The following is a 17,973-nucleotide window of genomic DNA, read 5'->3' as shown; positions in this document are numbered from 1 at the left end:
AGAGAAGAGCGACAAAGCTGGTAAAGGGCGTAGAGAAAAAGTCTTACAAGGAGCGGCTGAGGGCGCTGGGGGTGTTTAGTGTGGAGAAAAGGAGGCTGAGGGGAGAGCTTATTGCCCTCTACAATGACCTGAAAGGAGGTTGTAGCGAGGCAGGGGTTGGTCTCTTCTCCCCGGTAACTAGCGATAGGACAAGAGGAAACGGTCTCAAGTTGTGCCGGGCGAGGTTCAGGCTGGACATTAGAAAGAACTTCTTCACTATTAGAGTCGTTAAGCATTGGAACAGGCTCCCCCGGGAGGGGGGGGGGGCACCATCCCCTTGGAACAGGCTCCCCAGGGAGGTGGTGGAGTCACCATCCCTGGAGGTGTTCAAAAAACAATTAGATACGGCGCTTCGAGACATGGTTTAGTGGGTTTAGCGGGCATGGTGGTGTCAAGTATACTGTTGGACTTGATGATCTTTGAGGTCTCTTCCAACCATAATGATTCTATGATTCTATGATTTTATGTTAACCTCTGTACTAACGCCTGTCCATTACAAATGTGAGGAGTCATGGAAGTTCATGAGTAGCTGTTTTGTACCTGATAGAGAAGTGTTAGTTTGTCTAGTTCTTTGTTTCTACCATAGTTATTACTTCTCTCAGTGTACATTGTTTTCAAATGTTCCGTAGTAAAACATGCAAAATTATATTTGAGGGTCAGTCCGTTATAGGCAATGCTGTTGTACAAAATCTGCTGTGATGGAGATTATACTTTCTTGAAGTGGAAGATCAGAAAGGGTAAGTTAACTGGGTTCTTGATTTGTTGTAAACTGAAAGTGGTTTTGTGTGGCTAAAACTAGTAAATGTTTTGTCTAAATTTAAAAACATTGCAACCGGAACAGAAGCATTCAGAGTGTATTGTTTAAACTTGGTTCTAGGCACAGATTCCTGGTGCACAAAATTCCAACAAGTAATAATGCTGGGTGTTATAATCTTCATTATAGAATTTTTTTATTTAGAAAGCAATAACATAAATATGTGGTCATCTTTTCCACTAGGTATACCCCTGTGGGACGCTCCTTTTTCTCAGCTCCAGAAGGCTATGATCACCCCTTGGGTGGGGGTAGGGAGGTCTGGTTTGGATTCCATCAGTCTGTTCGTCCTGCCATGTGGAAGATGATGCTCAATATTGATGGTAAGTTGGGATTCAGAGTTAAGAATAAAGATAATAATGAACATGTCTCTAAGAAGAAAAATGACCTTGCCATTCAGTCATTTTGCTTGAGTTTGTGGTACCACATTTCTGTGTGGTAATAACTTTTGGTGCCATCTCTGCAGCGGGATTTAGTAACCAGAAGCCATCTTCTACAGTGATTTCTTAGTTCATATTGTAAATAATAAAGAGTTAAAGTAGCTTGAGGGTATTTTGATAGAATTTATATCAGAATAAGAAAGCTTTCAGACTATAATTGCATTATACACAAGGGGTTTTCACCTGAAAAATATTTGTGTCTCATTGCTTAGTTTGAAGATTTAGTAGTTGTCTCTTGTAATATCTTTATGAAATACATTAACTGTGAAGTCAACCTACTGCAGAAGTTGTAATGGTAATAGTAGAGTGAGACTGTAATAACAAGGTGTATGTATGCATACATTGACTTCCTGTTCAGCCAGTTCAGTCTAGACCTATATGGCAAAGGCTACCTAGAATTTCTAGTCTTTTTTTTCTGGATTTGTCATCATGTCAGTGTTTGGGCAGAAATTTACCTGCTGTCTTAAAAAAACCCAAACAAACAAAGCAAAAAAACCCAAAACCTATATAGTAAGGAAAAGCCTAGCATAGCTTGTTTTCTTGCTTAATTTCTGCATTGGTACATCCACAGTGATACAGGCAAATTGCTTAAGATGTCTCTCCATGCAGCTGTCCACAGTAGATGTTGTTCAATATTTCCAAGAAAACTCTGTAAAATGTATCACAAACACTTTTGTGAATAGGGCTAAGATGGGCTTTCTTATGCAAAGTCAGATCTGCTGTGTACCACTTTATTAAGTCATGGATGAATGCATCTGAGATCAACAGGTGCATGTGTCAGACTCCCTGGTTCGATATGCACTATGAGTCTAGTTGTTAAACCACTATTGAAAAATGTCAGTGTTTGAGATGCAGGTGCTGCCTAAAGTTTTCTCTAATTCACATTCTGTTCTTACTGTCTGTTTGAAACGCTTTAAAAAACCAAGGTAAATAGTCTGTCTTTTTTGCACTAGGTTAAGCACTCTAAGTCAGATCGTGCTTAGCACCTGTCTTGGAGCATAATAAAATTTGCAGATGATACTGAGCTTTCATGCTGGAAATTTGCAAGTCCAAGTGCTCTGGTTTACCTAAATTGTGGACGATGCCTATGTGACTTCAGATGGGTTTGTTCTTGTAAAATTGCCTTTCAAACAGCAGCTGTGGTGTAGCTGTTTGAAAAATGAATGTAAAAATCTTACCTGTCTGAGAAATAACCAGTACTGGTATCTATATGCTAGGTACTGAGATAACACTCTTGTCCTACCTGAATTGTAGTTAATTTACACCAATTTATGATGTACTGCGCTATTACTTTATGTGAAGGAAGTTTTTCTTACCAGCATTGGAAAACATAGTATTAACTCTTGCAGTAGCAATTTTTCAGTCCTTTCTGTGAATAAGAAACTTAAGAACTTTATAAACTATGGTTTATGGAGCAATTGCTTTATGTTGTGGTTTGAGGTTGTGAAGGTTACATTCGAATCCCATCACTTGATTTTGGTTTAGTTGTTTAACTTGTATGAGGTTCTCTGCAAAATCTGTTTCCCTCTGTGTCACTTGTGTTGCTGTGGGAGACAACCCGCACGCTGCCAGTCGCTGGGGCTGTAAGCTATTTGTGTTCATTCAGTAATCGACATCCGGAGGCGTTGGCCAGAGTGCGTCATGTGAAGTTGGCAGCCTGCTAAAGTGATGCATGTCTGAAGAATGTTTCGTTGTATTAGCACAGAGATGTGTTGGGTTTGGTACATGAGATCTGGAAAACTAATAAAATGCTTGTCAAGAATTTATGTTCGGTTGCTGGCATTTAAAGTTTTAAATGTATGGAGTCGTTTGCTTGTGTTTGAGCTATACCTAGTGCCACCTCACCTTTCTTACTAAAGGGTATTGTTTCAGTTGCTTATAACTTTGTCGAGCAGATTGTTTATGGTCTTCCTACAAGGGCATGGAGTGATAGGATAAGGGACAATGGCTTTAAACTGGAAGAGGGAAGACTTAGATTAGATACAAGGAAGAAATTCTTCCTGGTGAGGGTGGTGAGGCAGTGGCAGAGGTTGCCCAGAGAAGCTGTGGGTACCCCATCCCTGGAAGTGTCACAGACCAGGTTGGATGGGGCTTTGAGCAACCTGGTCTGGTGGAAGGTGTCCCTGCCCATGGCAGGGATGGTAGAACTAGATGATCATTAAGGTTCCTTCCAACCCAAACCACTCTATGATTCATTCTGTGATTCCTTCCATGGAATGAGTCAAGTGTCCTGTTTAAAAACAGTAAGTTGCTACTTAATGTGATTGTGTCATTAGTATGCAGGGAGGGTGGGAGATTCTAGTAGATCAAGGGTTGCACTTACCGCTACACTGACATAATTTGTCTATAGTCAAAATAGTGCTCATGTTTCTACCAAATATTGTTTCGGTAATTGAGCAGATCATATCATTGACAAAATTATATTGCATATTGAATAATCTTAACTTTTCATGTTAAAAAGTCTTCAGTAGAGAGATTAATACTGTCTCTGGTTGCAGCTCTATACAGCGTCAAGAGAGAATATCTCTCTGGGACATTACAGCTCTCTAGAAATAAATGTTATCTGGGGAAAAACTCTTTCAAAACCTTGAAATGCAAAGTGGTTGCAGGATGACTCTGCTGGAGACTGATGTGTTACTGTGGGCCTTGCACTGGCTTTTGTATACTTAAGTTATTGCAAGGCTTGCTAATCTGTTTTAAAAAATGTGTGCTGCACAACATTTGCTTGAGGGTTATGTGGAATTTTAAAAAGCATTCATTTATAGACTGCTACTCAACATTCTGACCTGACTTTTTTCACACTTAATATTTTTCTTTTTTTAGTTTCTGCCACTGCCTTCTACAAAGCACAACCTGTAATTCAGTTTATGTGTGAAGTTCTTGACATTCACAATATTGATGAACAACCAAGACCTCTGACTGACTCTCATCGGGTAAAATTCACCAAAGAGATAAAGGGTGAGTAGAAATGCATCAGTTCGGTCCCAGGGAACACAATCAAGCTAATTCTAAGAGACTTGTTTTAACTGGAAACCTCCTGGTTAGCATGCATCAGAGGGGCCCTGGAACTGCCTAGTCCTGAAAGAAACAATGCAGCTCTACAGAAATGAAAGATGAAAAATGAGGTATGTTCTCAGTGGCTGAAAGAGGGAAAGAGAAATTTTGTTGTTTATTGCTTGGATAGAGGTAAGTGGCTGTTGCCTTGCTGGGTGGCTATCCCTTTATGAGCAAGGGTCACTGAAGCCATAGTGGTATTGTGCTGTGGGTCTCCTGCTGTTTAAATGCTGAGGCAAAGTGAAAATCGATTTGAAAGCTAACATCATTGGTTCTTTGAAAGTATGCTGTTGCAGTGACTTCTAGTAACTGATTGTCTTATGGAAGAACAAGTACCACTTGCTAACTTGCAGCTGAAGGCCAAATTCCATTCCAAAGGAATTGCGTAAGCTGCTGGTTTGAGTAGTTTCACTCCATATATGCTATTTCACTTTGCATTTTCCCATATCCTTTCGTTTCAGTGTAATTTGCAGAGGGAAGCCTTGAAAGAGCTTGGCTCTTAGACGCTTATCTTTCTTGATGCAAGATTAGACTATATTGGAATACTAGATAGCAAAAAAATAAATCTGAACTATAGTCATAAACTCGTGTGTTCATAGAGTAGTCATTAGCGAAAAAAAACCTTACAGGAATTATGTTGTAGTAGTCTTAACATGCCTCCTTTTTACATCTACCTATCTGTCTTCATTCTGAAAGACAGGTAACTGGAGAATGAGGAGCTGTCTCTGCTTAGTCTTGGATGCCTGAGACACTTTGCTACCTTTAAAGGTTACCTTTTCTGTCTAGTTATTTTTGCTACTGTAGTATCTGGGAACTCCGGTCAAGATGTTGTGATCATGTATAGTGAAACAAATGCTGCATCAAAGAATTGGCAGTCCGCGAGCAGCTCTGTGGGAGGGTAGTGCCTTCTGTAGTGTCACAACAGATTAATGACAAAGCAGTGAATGGGTTCCAGATACCTGTGTGTTCATAACCCTTTTCTGCTTGGCCACAGTGCTTCACGGTTTCTTTTTTTGTATTTTCTCTTAATGCTGTATCATGGCATTGGTAGTTTATTTTTGATTATGTCCTCTAAGTAATACTGATGTTCATGTTGCAATTACTGTTGTCAGGAATCAATGAAGTGTGGTCGATACTTCTTTGGAATGTCTGTGTCCCTTGTAAACTAAACATGGTACCTGCTGTCTGGTACTTAGGGACCTGATTTGATGTGGGGTATTCAATCCGTGATCCACAATCCACACGAGCCTCAACAGGACAAGTCATCCAACTGCTTTCTCAAAAGCCTTTATTAGTAGACTGTAGGTTAAATCTTTTGGGTAACAGAGCTCTGTTTTCAACTACCTTTTCTTCCATGAGTAAGACATAACAGTGTGCCGAGGCTACACAGCACTTGTGTGATAAGCTCAGTACTTCCAGCAGATGTTGAGTCTACTCTCTATGTACGGTACAGACAGTGCATGCACAGTTTATAGAAATAGCCACTGAAAGCCTCTTGAAGCTGCCATTGTTGCTGTCATTATTATTGTGGATAGAGAGTCAAGTCCGGTAAGTCTCTGGTGTGTAGGCTTGGGTGCTTTTAGACAAGATCTTCAGCTGCTCAAAAGCCAAAGTTAAACTTGGTCAGTGAAATTAAAGAAAATTACAGGCTGAATGTGGACACAAAGCTAGGAGGAAAAATGAACAATATGGTAGAAATCTAGTTTTGCCCTTTTAATTTCAATTATATTGGAACTGCTAGTTTTAAGAGGTATACAGCATTGAGAATGAGAACAAAAAAATACAGTGAAGACAGCCATCTGTGTCTGAGATTAGTCACGTGCCTGTTAAATGAAACTGCTACAAGAAATTTAGATGATGTTGAACATTAAATATTATACATTATGATTTTGGGGGGGATAATACCTGATTAGTGAGAAATCAAATTATAATGAAAGCAAAATGTTTAGAGAATGTTGTGCTGTTTGATGCTGACCATCAAAGCTGTTGGATTAGAACATGTTCTATTATATGAAACCTTGTGTCTCCCATGCAAATTTTTGTGTAGTTATGACATCAGGGTTTTTGGTACCTTTTGTGCAGGTCTGAAGGTAGAAGTGACTCACTGTGGAACGATGAGAAGGAAATACCGTGTTTGTAACGTAACAAGAAGGCCTGCAAGTCATCAAACGTAAGACGCTTTTTGTCAGAGCATAAAATGTGTGATAGCTTAACACTGAATGTGTAACAGGACCTAATATTTTATTAGTTTTGGGGATGCTGATACTTGTCAACTAAGACTTCTGTACATTTTATTAAAATATATGTCTTTTCAGATTTCCTTTACAGTTAGAAAATGGCCAGACTGTGGAGAGAACAGTAGCACAGTATTTCAGAGAGAAATACAACCTCCAACTGAAATACCCTCATCTTCCTTGCCTACAAGTGGGACAAGAACAGAAACACACCTACCTGCCTTTAGAAGTAAAGAACTTGTTCTGATAAATCAGCTTGTTGTTGGTAGACTGCATTATTTTGCAAAACATTGAGAAGTACTGCATTTTGCAGTAAAGCATGTTTACGTTATTTACATGTTTGTTTTTCTTCTATTTCACTAAAGACTATAGACACTTTTTAAAGTACTTTAAAGTTTAGAGCTATGAGAAAGAATATGCAGTTGCTTAAACACATTGAGGGTGTATTTTGTAGTGATAGCATGGTATTGTGTATGTAGGGGATGTTGGGATCTGTTTCTAAGTGCTCCTAATGTGTGCTAATGCTTCTGATTTTCATTTAAGGTATGTAACATTGTAGCTGGCCAACGGTGTATCAAGAAGCTAACAGACAATCAGACATCGACTATGATAAAGGCCACAGCGAGATCTGCTCCAGATAGGCAAGAGGAAATAAGCAGATTGGTTAGTTCTTTAGTTTCAGTTCAGTGTGATACTACTCACTAAATGACACTGGACTAGATTACATTAATGCAAAAACTCCTTATATGACCAGCCTAGTCTTTTCATTCCTTCCTTCTAGCCCTTTAACTTAATAGATTTTAACTACTTTTTAAAATGGGATTTATTTAAAATAGCTTGAAATAATAGCATTAGTTCAGCAGTATGGGCCCTTGTGTTATAATCTTTACAATTACTTCCAGGTAAGTATTGGAACTACAGGACTAGTAGTTTAGTGGTTTGCTGTATTGGGCCCTCAGGGTTTTCGAACAAAGTTGTGAAATGGACTTGGGTTTTAGTACCCAAACTCATGAAAGTAAGGTTTTGTTCTAGATATTTTACTTTTCCTTGATTCTTACTGATATTTGAACACCATACTTTTTTGGTTATTAGAGGATGGTTATATTTGTAGTGCTGCTAAATACTTTTAAAACCATGAGCTCGACTCTGAAGACTTGGGTATTGAGAGTTTCCTATTTTTTTCTGTTAGTAGTTTGAAGATGGTAGCATCACTCTAATGCTACTTAATTTTAATAGGCACTGAAAACAAACTGGAGAAACCTGATTTGTCATACAAGGAATCTATACCAGGGTAACAGAATGATTCTAGGTCTCCTGAAACCTCAGTCTTGTACTTGAGATGTTTGACTGCTTTCCGTACTACACACTAAATGTTTTCACCTGATAACTCCAATATCTTTTTTTGGTGCTGAATCCTGACCTTCTAAACACTAGTGTTTTTTCTGACTTGAAATATTATGAAACTTGAATATTTTTAGTTGAATACTCTTATAAACAGATAGCTCTTATTTGAAATGGTCTGTTTTTTTGAGCTGACATATTAGCCAAAATTTTTCAGTTAAAATAAGGCTATTCTGGAAAATATGGAACACATGAATGTGCAGTAATAAAATCAATTAATTTGTCTAATCTTGGGTTTACTTGTCTCTAAGGGAGAATGCTTTTTGATCTATCCTGTGAGTAAACAAAATGCTTTTGAATGAGCGTACTACAAATGAGCACTTGAGTAACTAAGGGAACAAAAAAAATCTCATCCAATATATCTGATGGTATTAATTGTTTTCGCTGGGGATAGGTTGATAGTGTTGAGCAGTTAAATCTGAGCCTTTTTCAATAACAAGGGGAATTGTTGTAGAAAACCTCTGCAGCATTCCTGTTGGTCTTTTGTCTTTTATATGAATTATAATTAGATACTTCTGTAATGTGGAAAAACTATTCTTCTAGGTGAGAAGTGCAAATTATGATGCAGATCCATTTGTTCAAGAGTTCCAATTCAAAGTCCGGGATGAGATGGCCCATGTGACAGGGCGCGTGCTCCCAGCTCCAATGTTGCAGTATGGAGGACGGGTGAGTTTTTTGCTTTTTCTTTTGTTCCTATTTTGAAGAGTGATTTCCTGTGCACATTGACTGTTGTAGTCAGTTCAGTTGCATTGTGCAATACAGGAATTAGAGTTTGAATGGTAAACTTGTTTTTATTATCCTGAAACTGAAAATAGCATAAGCTTTTTCTTTTTCGGTCACTTGGATATCTGTTGCTTTTGTTTCCACAGAATCGAACAGTGGCAACCCCAAGCCATGGAGTATGGGACATGCGAGGGAAGCAGTTTCACACTGGTGTTGAGATCAAAATGTGGGCTATAGCTTGCTTTGCAACACAGAGACAATGCAGAGAAGAAATACTGAAGTAAGGCATGTCAGAGTTTAGGCTTTGAACCACTCTCTTAATGAAGCCATTTGAGTGAAGACATGAACATAGGACATCTAATATGTGTTTTACCTGGTTTTTATCATCTAAGATGTTAGGGAGAGAATCCAAGCTGTTTTGCTTCCTTGCTGGAAGCCACAGCCAAAACACTATACCTAGGTACATCATGAGGTTTTGGTCCTGTGACATTGCTGCTTTCTACCTAGTTACTTCTGACATCTTGAATGAAGTACTAAAGGCGTCTACACTTTTTTTTTCATTCTGGCCTATGGTGTTTCAAAACTGTATGGCCTCCACATAATGAACGTTTTTTAAATGCTGTTTTAAAAGCTATTTGGAATCGTCTTCATTTGAGTAACACAGTTCTGTACCCTTTTGCTTTGGTTGCTGTGTGCTATTGCAAAAAATTAAAAAAAAATTCTCATCCTTAGGGGTTTCACAGATCAGCTGCGCAAGATCTCCAAAGATGCAGGGATGCCGATCCAAGGCCAGCCCTGTTTCTGTAAATATGCCCAGGGTGCAGACAGTGTAGAGCCCATGTTTCGACACCTCAAGAACACTTATTCAGGGCTTCAGCTCATCATTGTCATCCTGCCAGGGAAAACACCAGTGTATGGTAAGGGAATATCTCTGTCTTTACCTGCTTGCTCAAGTATCAGTCTGAGAAATTTGCTGCCCAGCATATGTTAGAAAATTCTTCAGGACCATTCTTCAGACATTAGAAACAAATGTTTTGTCTGAAGTTAAAATTAATTGGAAGCAGATCTCAGCATGCAAATAAGCTGGAAGTTATTTTGCAGAATATGTACATTTAAATTATTGTGACTTTAAGCTAAGATCAAAATATAGTAATAATTTCAAATTTTATATCCTAATATTTGCTTCTCAGCGGAGGTGAAGCGTGTGGGAGATACACTGTTGGGAATGGCCACGCAGTGTGTCCAAGTCAAGAATGTCATTAAAACATCTCCGCAGACCCTATCAAATCTGTGCCTGAAGATTAATGTTAAACTAGGAGGAATCAACAACATCCTTGTACCTCATCAACGGTAAGACTCTTTGTGGAGACTGATTTGGATTTTGTTAGAACAATGTGTTGAAGTTTGATACTTAGCACCTGACGTTTAAATATGGCCAAGTTTTAAGTTGAAATATTCTTCTGATAGTAGTACGTGATATTTGAGGTAGAATTAAATTTCTTCTAGCATGAGCTCTGAGGAGTGACTGGCCTGTGAGTTAGGTCTTAAGCCAAGGTTCTTTCCAAATGTTTGATCAGTATCAAAAACATGAAGAGAAACTGCAGATCTAGAGATGCTGAAATGTTAATATAATCAGAAGTTTGCTGCAAGTTTAGGAGCACACAACGCATCACAGAAGCATGTAACTCAATTAACCTATCTATGTGCTATTAATAAGGGTAGAAGAATACTGGAGGCATCTTACTTCTCTCACTTTTATAGGCAGCTGACACTTGTTCTTTGCACGGCTGCTCTCTATGCTCTATTTGTTTCTGTGTTCCAATTACTTTGATGCCTTCAGTGAGAAGGTTTGAGAAGTCCAACGCTCATATGCTCCCATCTTTCTCACATGGATCATTCTGGAAAAGCACAAGTCTTTTGGTCCTGAAGACTAGAAATTCAGATTGATACTAACCTTTACTAGAGCGTATGTATTCTTTGAGTGGAAATACGCATAATGCAAGGTAGGAAGCCATAAAAACTTTTGGAGTGCAAGTCTTAAAAGAATTCTTCCTGAGACTTCCTGAGAGGTTGGAATCAAATTTTGAATGTGAAACAATGATGCGTGGAAGAATACTTTGAAGGCCCTGGGAGAGCATCCTGCTGCTTGAATCCTGTAAGCCAGAATAATGTGTGTGCTACTGCACCCAGCTATTTGTTGCATGGCTGATGCAGTACCAAAGCGGTGCTTAGCTCACCTCCAAGCACTAGTGTAATCAACCTGTAGAATGATGGTTTCTGTAAGAAGCTGTCTGTACTGTTCAGGTGTAGCTCTGTGTCTTTTCTCCACTTGAATCATGCCACAGTTAAATGGCAGCGTATTTTGGAACGTCTGCTGTGGTGGTTTCGAAGTTCACAATGAAACAAAGATTTCATTGTTTAGGTTTGGCCAGAGTACCTGATAAGAAGGCTTCTCTGTGCAGCTTAGCTGAAATAGAAACAAAATCCCATATTGAGCAATAACATTGCACCAACTGTTCATCTACAAGTGTGACTTAGCACTTTTTTCTTTTTGAAGACCTTCTGTGTTCCAGCAGCCAGTGATCTTTTTGGGAGCTGATGTCACTCACCCTCCTGCTGGAGATGGAAAGAAGCCTTCCATAGCTGCTGTAAGTTTTGTTAAATTAGCATTGTTTTTTCAACTTAGGTAAATGTTAGAATAGTAAATGCAACTCATGGAGTATGTCTATGCCAAACATCTTTCGGGGCTTATGCCAGTTCTTTGTACACATTTCCAATGTTATTAAAAGTCATGTCTTTAAAAGAAAAACACTGCTTGATACTTCAGACTGTTTTCTTAGCTTTTTAATTTTTAAATCAATGTAAAATGGTAGTCATTTTAAACAATATATTTCTGCAAAAATATTCTAGAGGAAATAATGCAGCTTTGTGATGTTAGTTAATAACATTTTTCAATTTTTAAGGGAGAAAAATGTAATTGAAGGCCTGGTTTGGCAGGAATGTTTTTGATACCTCTTACCTTTTGTGTTGGTACAATCCAGGAGATCAAGGTGGTGGTTGGATGCTTGGTCAGTTCCTTCCCATTTTGTCCCTTTGGTATTTCACTTGGCATTGATTGCAGTTATGGAAACTCTGTCCTTGTTTAAAGTAACTAAGGCAAACTGAAGTGTTTCTCTGTGTAAAAGGTGAGAAAACGTAAAAGAAAAAGAGTCTGTCTGGACTATAAGAATATGCATTAGTGTGCTGTCAACAGAGGGGAAGACTCCAGTTCTGCAGATGCATTTCAGGGTGCTTGGAGGGCAAGTTTTATACCTCTTTTCAACAGGTGTTAAACCTGTACCTACTACAAGTTCCAGTTTAAAATGTTACTGTGGTTATTTTAATGTAAGCATCTTTTACTTGGGAATTGCTCCTCTTGGCTTTTTTGCTATTTTAATTTTTTTGGTATAGATTTGATCTTGAAGCCTTTACTCATGCAATCTTCCCCTGAAGGTTGTAGGTAGTATGGATGCTCATCCAAGCCGGTACTGTGCCACGGTGAGAGTTCAGCGACCCCGGCAGGAAATCATCCAAGATCTAGCCTCCATGGTGAGAGAGCTTCTCATCCAGTTTTACAAGTCAACACGATTCAAGCCCACGCGTATCATCTTCTATAGGGATGGGGTCTCTGAAGGACAGTTTCGACAGGTTGGTTCATTTGGGAGTTTCTTGAAGGACTGTGTTACTACATAACAACTCTGATTCTCATATTTGAATAGCTGTACTGTTAGAGTTTCTTACATTTACACCAAGATACCACAAAATAATTGAGACTCTTGAGGAGAGAATTTTGTAAGCGTATTGGGTAAGAAAAGTTGCAACGTCTTTCCTGTCTGGGAAGGAGAGGTCTTAGAACTTGGGAAACAATATATTTCTAAGTACTTCCAAAGATTACTAATTGTGTGACAAAGTTGCACTTAGTGTTAACTACAAACCATTTATTAGGTGTTGTGTGTAGAATACAATGGAAGGAAAACATAAACTATTCTGTTCTTGTGCTTGTAGGTTTTGTATTATGAACTGCTCGCCATTAGAGAAGCCTGCATCAGTTTGGAGAAAGATTATCAGCCTGGAATAACCTATATCGTGGTGCAGAAGCGACATCATACACGATTGTTCTGTGCTGACAGAACAGAAAGGGTAATCATTGCCCCCTCTCATAGTAGCCTTATGCAAAAAGCTTGATGTCAAGGACTTAAGCTGCTGGAGAAAATATTAGCGTGGGCTTCTCTGTCAATCCAGTTGTCTTTGCATTCAGGGAAGATGTTGACTTGATAATCAAAAAATGTGACCCCAGATTGAAAAATCATTGACCTTAAGTATGTTAAAAAACCAAACCATCCCTATCAGGCTCTGTCATGTTGCACATTGATACTAGTCTTTGTCAGTGAACTATAGCTAATATTCATGTAACTAACTAGGACCAAGTCTACAGCAGTTGTAATAGAAGAAAACAAAATGATGGAACCCTTAACTTCTCTGTACTTTTGAGAGAGTGAATCCAAACTCAAGCTGACGATTCTAAATACAAATGTACAGGCAACTGAAAGTTCTGAAGTGCTGTGGGTGCAATGTTCTGTGTTGAGATGATAGAGTGCCATACAGCGTCCTTGTCAAACATCCTAGGCTGCTGTATTAATGCATTCCAAACAGTACTGAGGCAGTTCATCTGCTGAAACCTTGCATGTGTTGAATAGAAACTTGTATTATTAATTACAACTGAGATGTATAAACATCTTTTAGCTGCACTTCTTAGCAAAATCTTTTCTCTAGGTTGGACGAAGTGGCAATATTCCAGCTGGAACAACTGTAGATACAGATATTACGCATCCATATGAGTTTGATTTTTACCTCTGTAGCCATGCTGGAATACAGGTATGATTGTTTCTTTGTAAGTAAATGTGAATTTAGAACATGTTGCTTTTCTCCCTTTTGTGACACTTGTGTTTACGGTTATTTAGTAGGGAAATGTCATTTAGTTCAGTTTTATCTGAGATACCACATTATTGTGGGACTAATAGTATTATTTGCTTAAGAGGAGGTCTCAGCTGCACGTTTAAAAATTGCATTGATGGTAAGTGATGCTTTTTAAAGTTTATTTTAAAGAGGTCAGTTTATTTTGTACCTTTGTTATTTCTGAAAATAAACCTGCTACTTTTGTGATTTATAGCTGCAATGAAATTAACATTTAATCAAGTTTTTAAATGTAAATAGTTTGAAAGACTGAAGGCAATGTTTGATTATTGCTGACTAAATGCAGACTAGTGAGTTACAGGCTGTGGAAATTAAATCCAACAACGTGGTAGTACTGCCAGCAATACAGTGGAGAGTCAACTAATGACAAAAATTGTATCAGGATATTGCTTAAAAATGGAAAAAAAATAACTCTTTAGATTTTTATCATGCGAGTCTGACCACATTGTCATAAGTTTTGTTTAGGTTGGGTGGACATGTTTGCTTTTCCAGTTTGAATCATTGCAGTGTTTTTTTATTTGGGAGTTTAAAACTTCTGCTGCTTTTCTCTACCTACGTGTCCACTTACATCTCCATCTTTATGCTCTGTCTAGGCAAGCTAGTTTTTGGCCCTTGGAAAAAAAATAGTATCAATATAAGTTGAAGCAGAAATGCCAGATGTAGTTGCAGCTCACTGTTTTAAATATAGCAAGCTGCAAAGATGTCTCAACTAAATTGATACTTTAAATTGATTTTTTTTTTAAAGAGAGACTTGTATCCTGGCTAAAACACAACTATTGACCTAATTCAGTTACACTGTAAGATTTAACTCTCCTGCATCACACCTTTTGTGGGAGGGGGAAGCAGGAGTGGAGTGTTCACTCCAAAAGTGTCTTCAAAATAAGTGTAAGTCAGTCGTTTAAGAGAGAACTAACAGTACCTAAGAACTGTACTCAGTATTCAGTACTTGTTAATGATCTATAAGGAAACGTTAAAGTACTCATGGTGAAAGTGTGTATCTGGGGGAACCTTGACACAAGTGACATGTAAAAATCGGATTCAGCATAATGCCAAAGAGCAATGCAACTCTTGAACCTGTCGGAGAGATGAAGTTCTGTGGAAGTAAGGAAGTATATGTTTTTGTGTAGAACTCTATAGGTAACTTCTGAAATACTGGAGCTGTATCTAGTGTTCATACTTTAAGTTAGGGTGCTAAGGAATATGAAAGAGTTAAAAGCAGCAGTTATTTCTCTGGGAAATGTGTCTTGGTGAGAAATAGTTTTAATTGAAGGTAGTTAAGAGGTGGTATAATTGTGGTTTAGTCATGTTGGGAGCAGGTTTTGATTGTAGAGGGTTATCTAGAAGGCATGTGGGGTTTTTTCCAAACGAGTAATGAAAGTAACATAATCAAGTAAATGTTAGACTACTTATTCATTTTTAAACACATTTAGACCTGACATAAGACTGAATTTTCTTTGGCTGCTGTTACGTAGGAGTTCAGACTAGATAGTTTGGCCCTTTCTGAACTTAAAAATCTGACTTGATTGTATGGAAAAGCCAGATAAGTGAATTGATGTTCCCTTCTTCTTAGGGTACCAGCCGTCCCTCACACTATCATGTTTTGTGGGATGATAACTGTTTTACTGCAGATGAACTTCAGCTGCTGACTTACCAGCTCTGCCACACATATGTGCGCTGTACACGATCGGTTTCTATACCTGCACCAGCGTATTATGCTCACCTGGTAGCATTCAGAGCACGATACCATCTTGTGGACAAAGAACATGACAGGTAAATGAAAATGTGTGCTTAAGTTTTTGTCCCCATTGCTCTTTGCTCCATTGTCAGGCATAAAGCCATCTGACTATATGTAATTACTGCTCATTTTGCAGTTATTTTTTGTTACCTCTGGGACTAGTCTTGAGATGATCATTCCTGACAGCTGCTGCTCGGTATCAGACAAGAGTGGGTTGGTGGATTCTACTGAATAACACACAGATTAAAAGAACTAAGTTTATTAAAGTATTCTGTTATTACTTTGATGCGGTCTGAGGGAATCAAGCCATGCATTTAGTTTTTTTGCTTTAGAATTAGAGTAGTCATGAATGAAGCAAATGTTAAGTGCCTTCCACTTACCTAACTGCTTTGTACGTCAGAAGTATTTTATAACTGTTAAGCTTTCAATATATTTGTAGCAGGCTTATTTTTAGATGGAACACACTGAGCAGCTAAGGTAAAGGGATTTGTCAAAAGCCTTGAGGTTGCTGGATGTATAGACAAGTAGATTTTTCTCAATATCAGGCTCTATTACTATTGCTGTGTTGCTCTCCGAAACATTGAAGAGATGTGAAAGCGGCTTTTTGATCCAAATTAATATGATTTACAGCCTTGCTTGTGTCTTTCTCATTTTCTTGCAGTGCTGAAGGAAGCCATGTTTCAGGACAAAGCAATGGGAGAGATCCACAAGCCCTCGCGAAGGCTGTACAAATTCACCAAGACACCTTACGCACGATGTACTTCGCTTAAGTCAATAAAATGGGAGCATACTCACTGAAAGGAAGAACTGAAAAATTAAGCCACATACAATGTATGTTTCCAGTGGGGTTGGTTTATGGGGTGTGCCTCCAATCATGCTGAAGTTGACACTGTGCAGGGGCGAGAGGCTAACCCTTAAATTGACACAAGGAAGATTGTTTACTTCATCGAGGAACACAGCACTATTATGCAATATGAAACCAGCCAACTGCTTTTTTGGCGCGGTCTCCTGTAGGAAGCACCGCCATCATTTTTTTTTTTTAATTTCTCATAGTTTAACCCTCTTATGCCTTTACCTCAAGTTGCTCGGCAGCACAACTATCTTTGCAAAAAAAAAAAATAATTCCATGGTGTAGTTTGGAAAAAAAGAAGAAAGGCAAACCACCTTTATAGGAACAATCACAATGATTGTTTAGGGGAGGGAAGTGTGCAAAAAAAAATAAATATTAAGTTCTTTACCCCACTGCATTGAGGAATCTTTCCCTCAATATTGGCATCAAGCATTCGAATGTGAACATATCCAAGTACATTTGAATGTACAGCACTAGCTAGGAAAAAATTGAGGGGGAGAAGATGTTTTGCACACTAATCCAATAATTTGAACATAATTTAGCCAACTGCTGCCTTTGTGTCTTTCTTCACAGCTTTGGAGTTCTCGGCTCCAATAGTTCCCTTTTAAAAAGCAAACAAAGAAGCTAGTAGTATTATGTGCAGGCAGTAGTGATCCAAACTCTTCTTGCTCCCTGGTGAATTTACTAAAGCTGCTGTTTTACCTAGTCCAAAAGTTTCAATTATTTTCTATCTGGCAAGTCACATACGTAGAAGCTTCACATGAGATCAGGTGTCCCAAGTTTTATGGGATTACCTATAGTAAACACCAGAACTGAAACTTTAGAGCTAAGGTCTTTTTGGAAAAAAGAAAAATGCTAGTTTACTTGCTGCCTCTCACACCTTAATGTGATTTCATATGTATGTGTTTTTGAAGTTTAGCTTCCTTTTGTTTCTTTTATATTTATTAGAGTAATAATAATGCTTTAATTTAATTATTACAGAACATATGGTCAACATCAACTTTTATTTTTTAGAAATGTAACCATGTTTATTTTTAAAAAAACTGACAACTTGTTTTGCTATCTTTTAGTGCAATAAGCGTTCTAAAGGAAAACTGTGTCCATTGAGCTGTACTAAAGCAGTGTTTGTACCACTAACTGTGGAAGAATGGACACCTCCATGATTTTAAAAGGACAAAGTAAAAGCCTTAATTTTGAAAGGAAAGTTTTATAGTCAGAAGGAATCTTGAATTTTCCTTTTTTAAATCAAAAAATAGCAAAAATGCTTCTAGAATTCTGCAAGCTTTACTTGTCACTGCAGTATTTTGATTTAACAAAGGAATTGGCCATATTTTTGGCTTTCAGATGTGGAAGATATTTGAATTAAATGGAAAGGGTTTTTTATTAAGATCTAAATTTTTACATGCTTAGTTTAATCTATTTGACATCAGTAAAATGTGTGGAATTAGTAAGTTTTTAGGCTTTTTTCCTCTTTGATAATGACTTTCCTTTTAAAATTAAGTTATTGGTAACTTCATTTCACTTTGCAAATAAAGAGGGCTGGGATAGTTCTAACATGTTAAATCACTGAAATGTGAAACAAATTAATGGGACTCTTTCATTCCACTTTAAAGGTAAAACAATATCTAAGATGTCGGAGACGAGCATTTATTCAGTGAGGGGACTGGGGAGTT

The 17,973-nt window shown here is 38.0% G+C and overlaps 1 protein-coding gene across 1 annotated transcript; it reads left to right on the top strand.

Annotated features, from left to right (window-relative positions):
- Positions 1–1,034: 1,034 nt before the first annotated feature.
- AGO3 (argonaute RISC catalytic component 3) lies at positions 1,035–17,747 on the top strand. The gene is made up of 15 exons (XM_009700073.1): positions 1,035–1,173; positions 4,114–4,248; positions 6,427–6,514; positions 6,660–6,807; positions 7,122–7,241; positions 8,523–8,645; positions 8,849–8,982; positions 9,435–9,619; positions 9,893–10,052; positions 11,260–11,350; positions 12,195–12,389; positions 12,747–12,881; positions 13,515–13,616; positions 15,286–15,485; positions 16,112–17,747. Exons 1-15 carry the CDS (start codon positions 1,146–1,148, stop codon positions 16,218–16,220), a joined length of 1,953 nt encoding a protein of 650 aa, XP_009698375.1. The 5' UTR covers positions 1,035–1,145; the 3' UTR covers positions 16,221–17,747.
- Positions 17,748–17,973: the final 226 nt, after the last annotated feature.

The sequence above is a fragment of the Cariama cristata genome, unplaced genomic scaffold, assembly GCF_000690535.1.
Source record: "Cariama cristata isolate BGI_N322 unplaced genomic scaffold, ASM69053v1 scaffold21815, whole genome shotgun sequence".
Lineage (NCBI taxonomy): Eukaryota > Metazoa > Chordata > Aves > Cariamiformes > Cariamidae > Cariama > Cariama cristata.
Note: the sequence above shows the minus strand (reverse complement) of the source record. Positions and strands in the feature narration are given on the sequence as shown.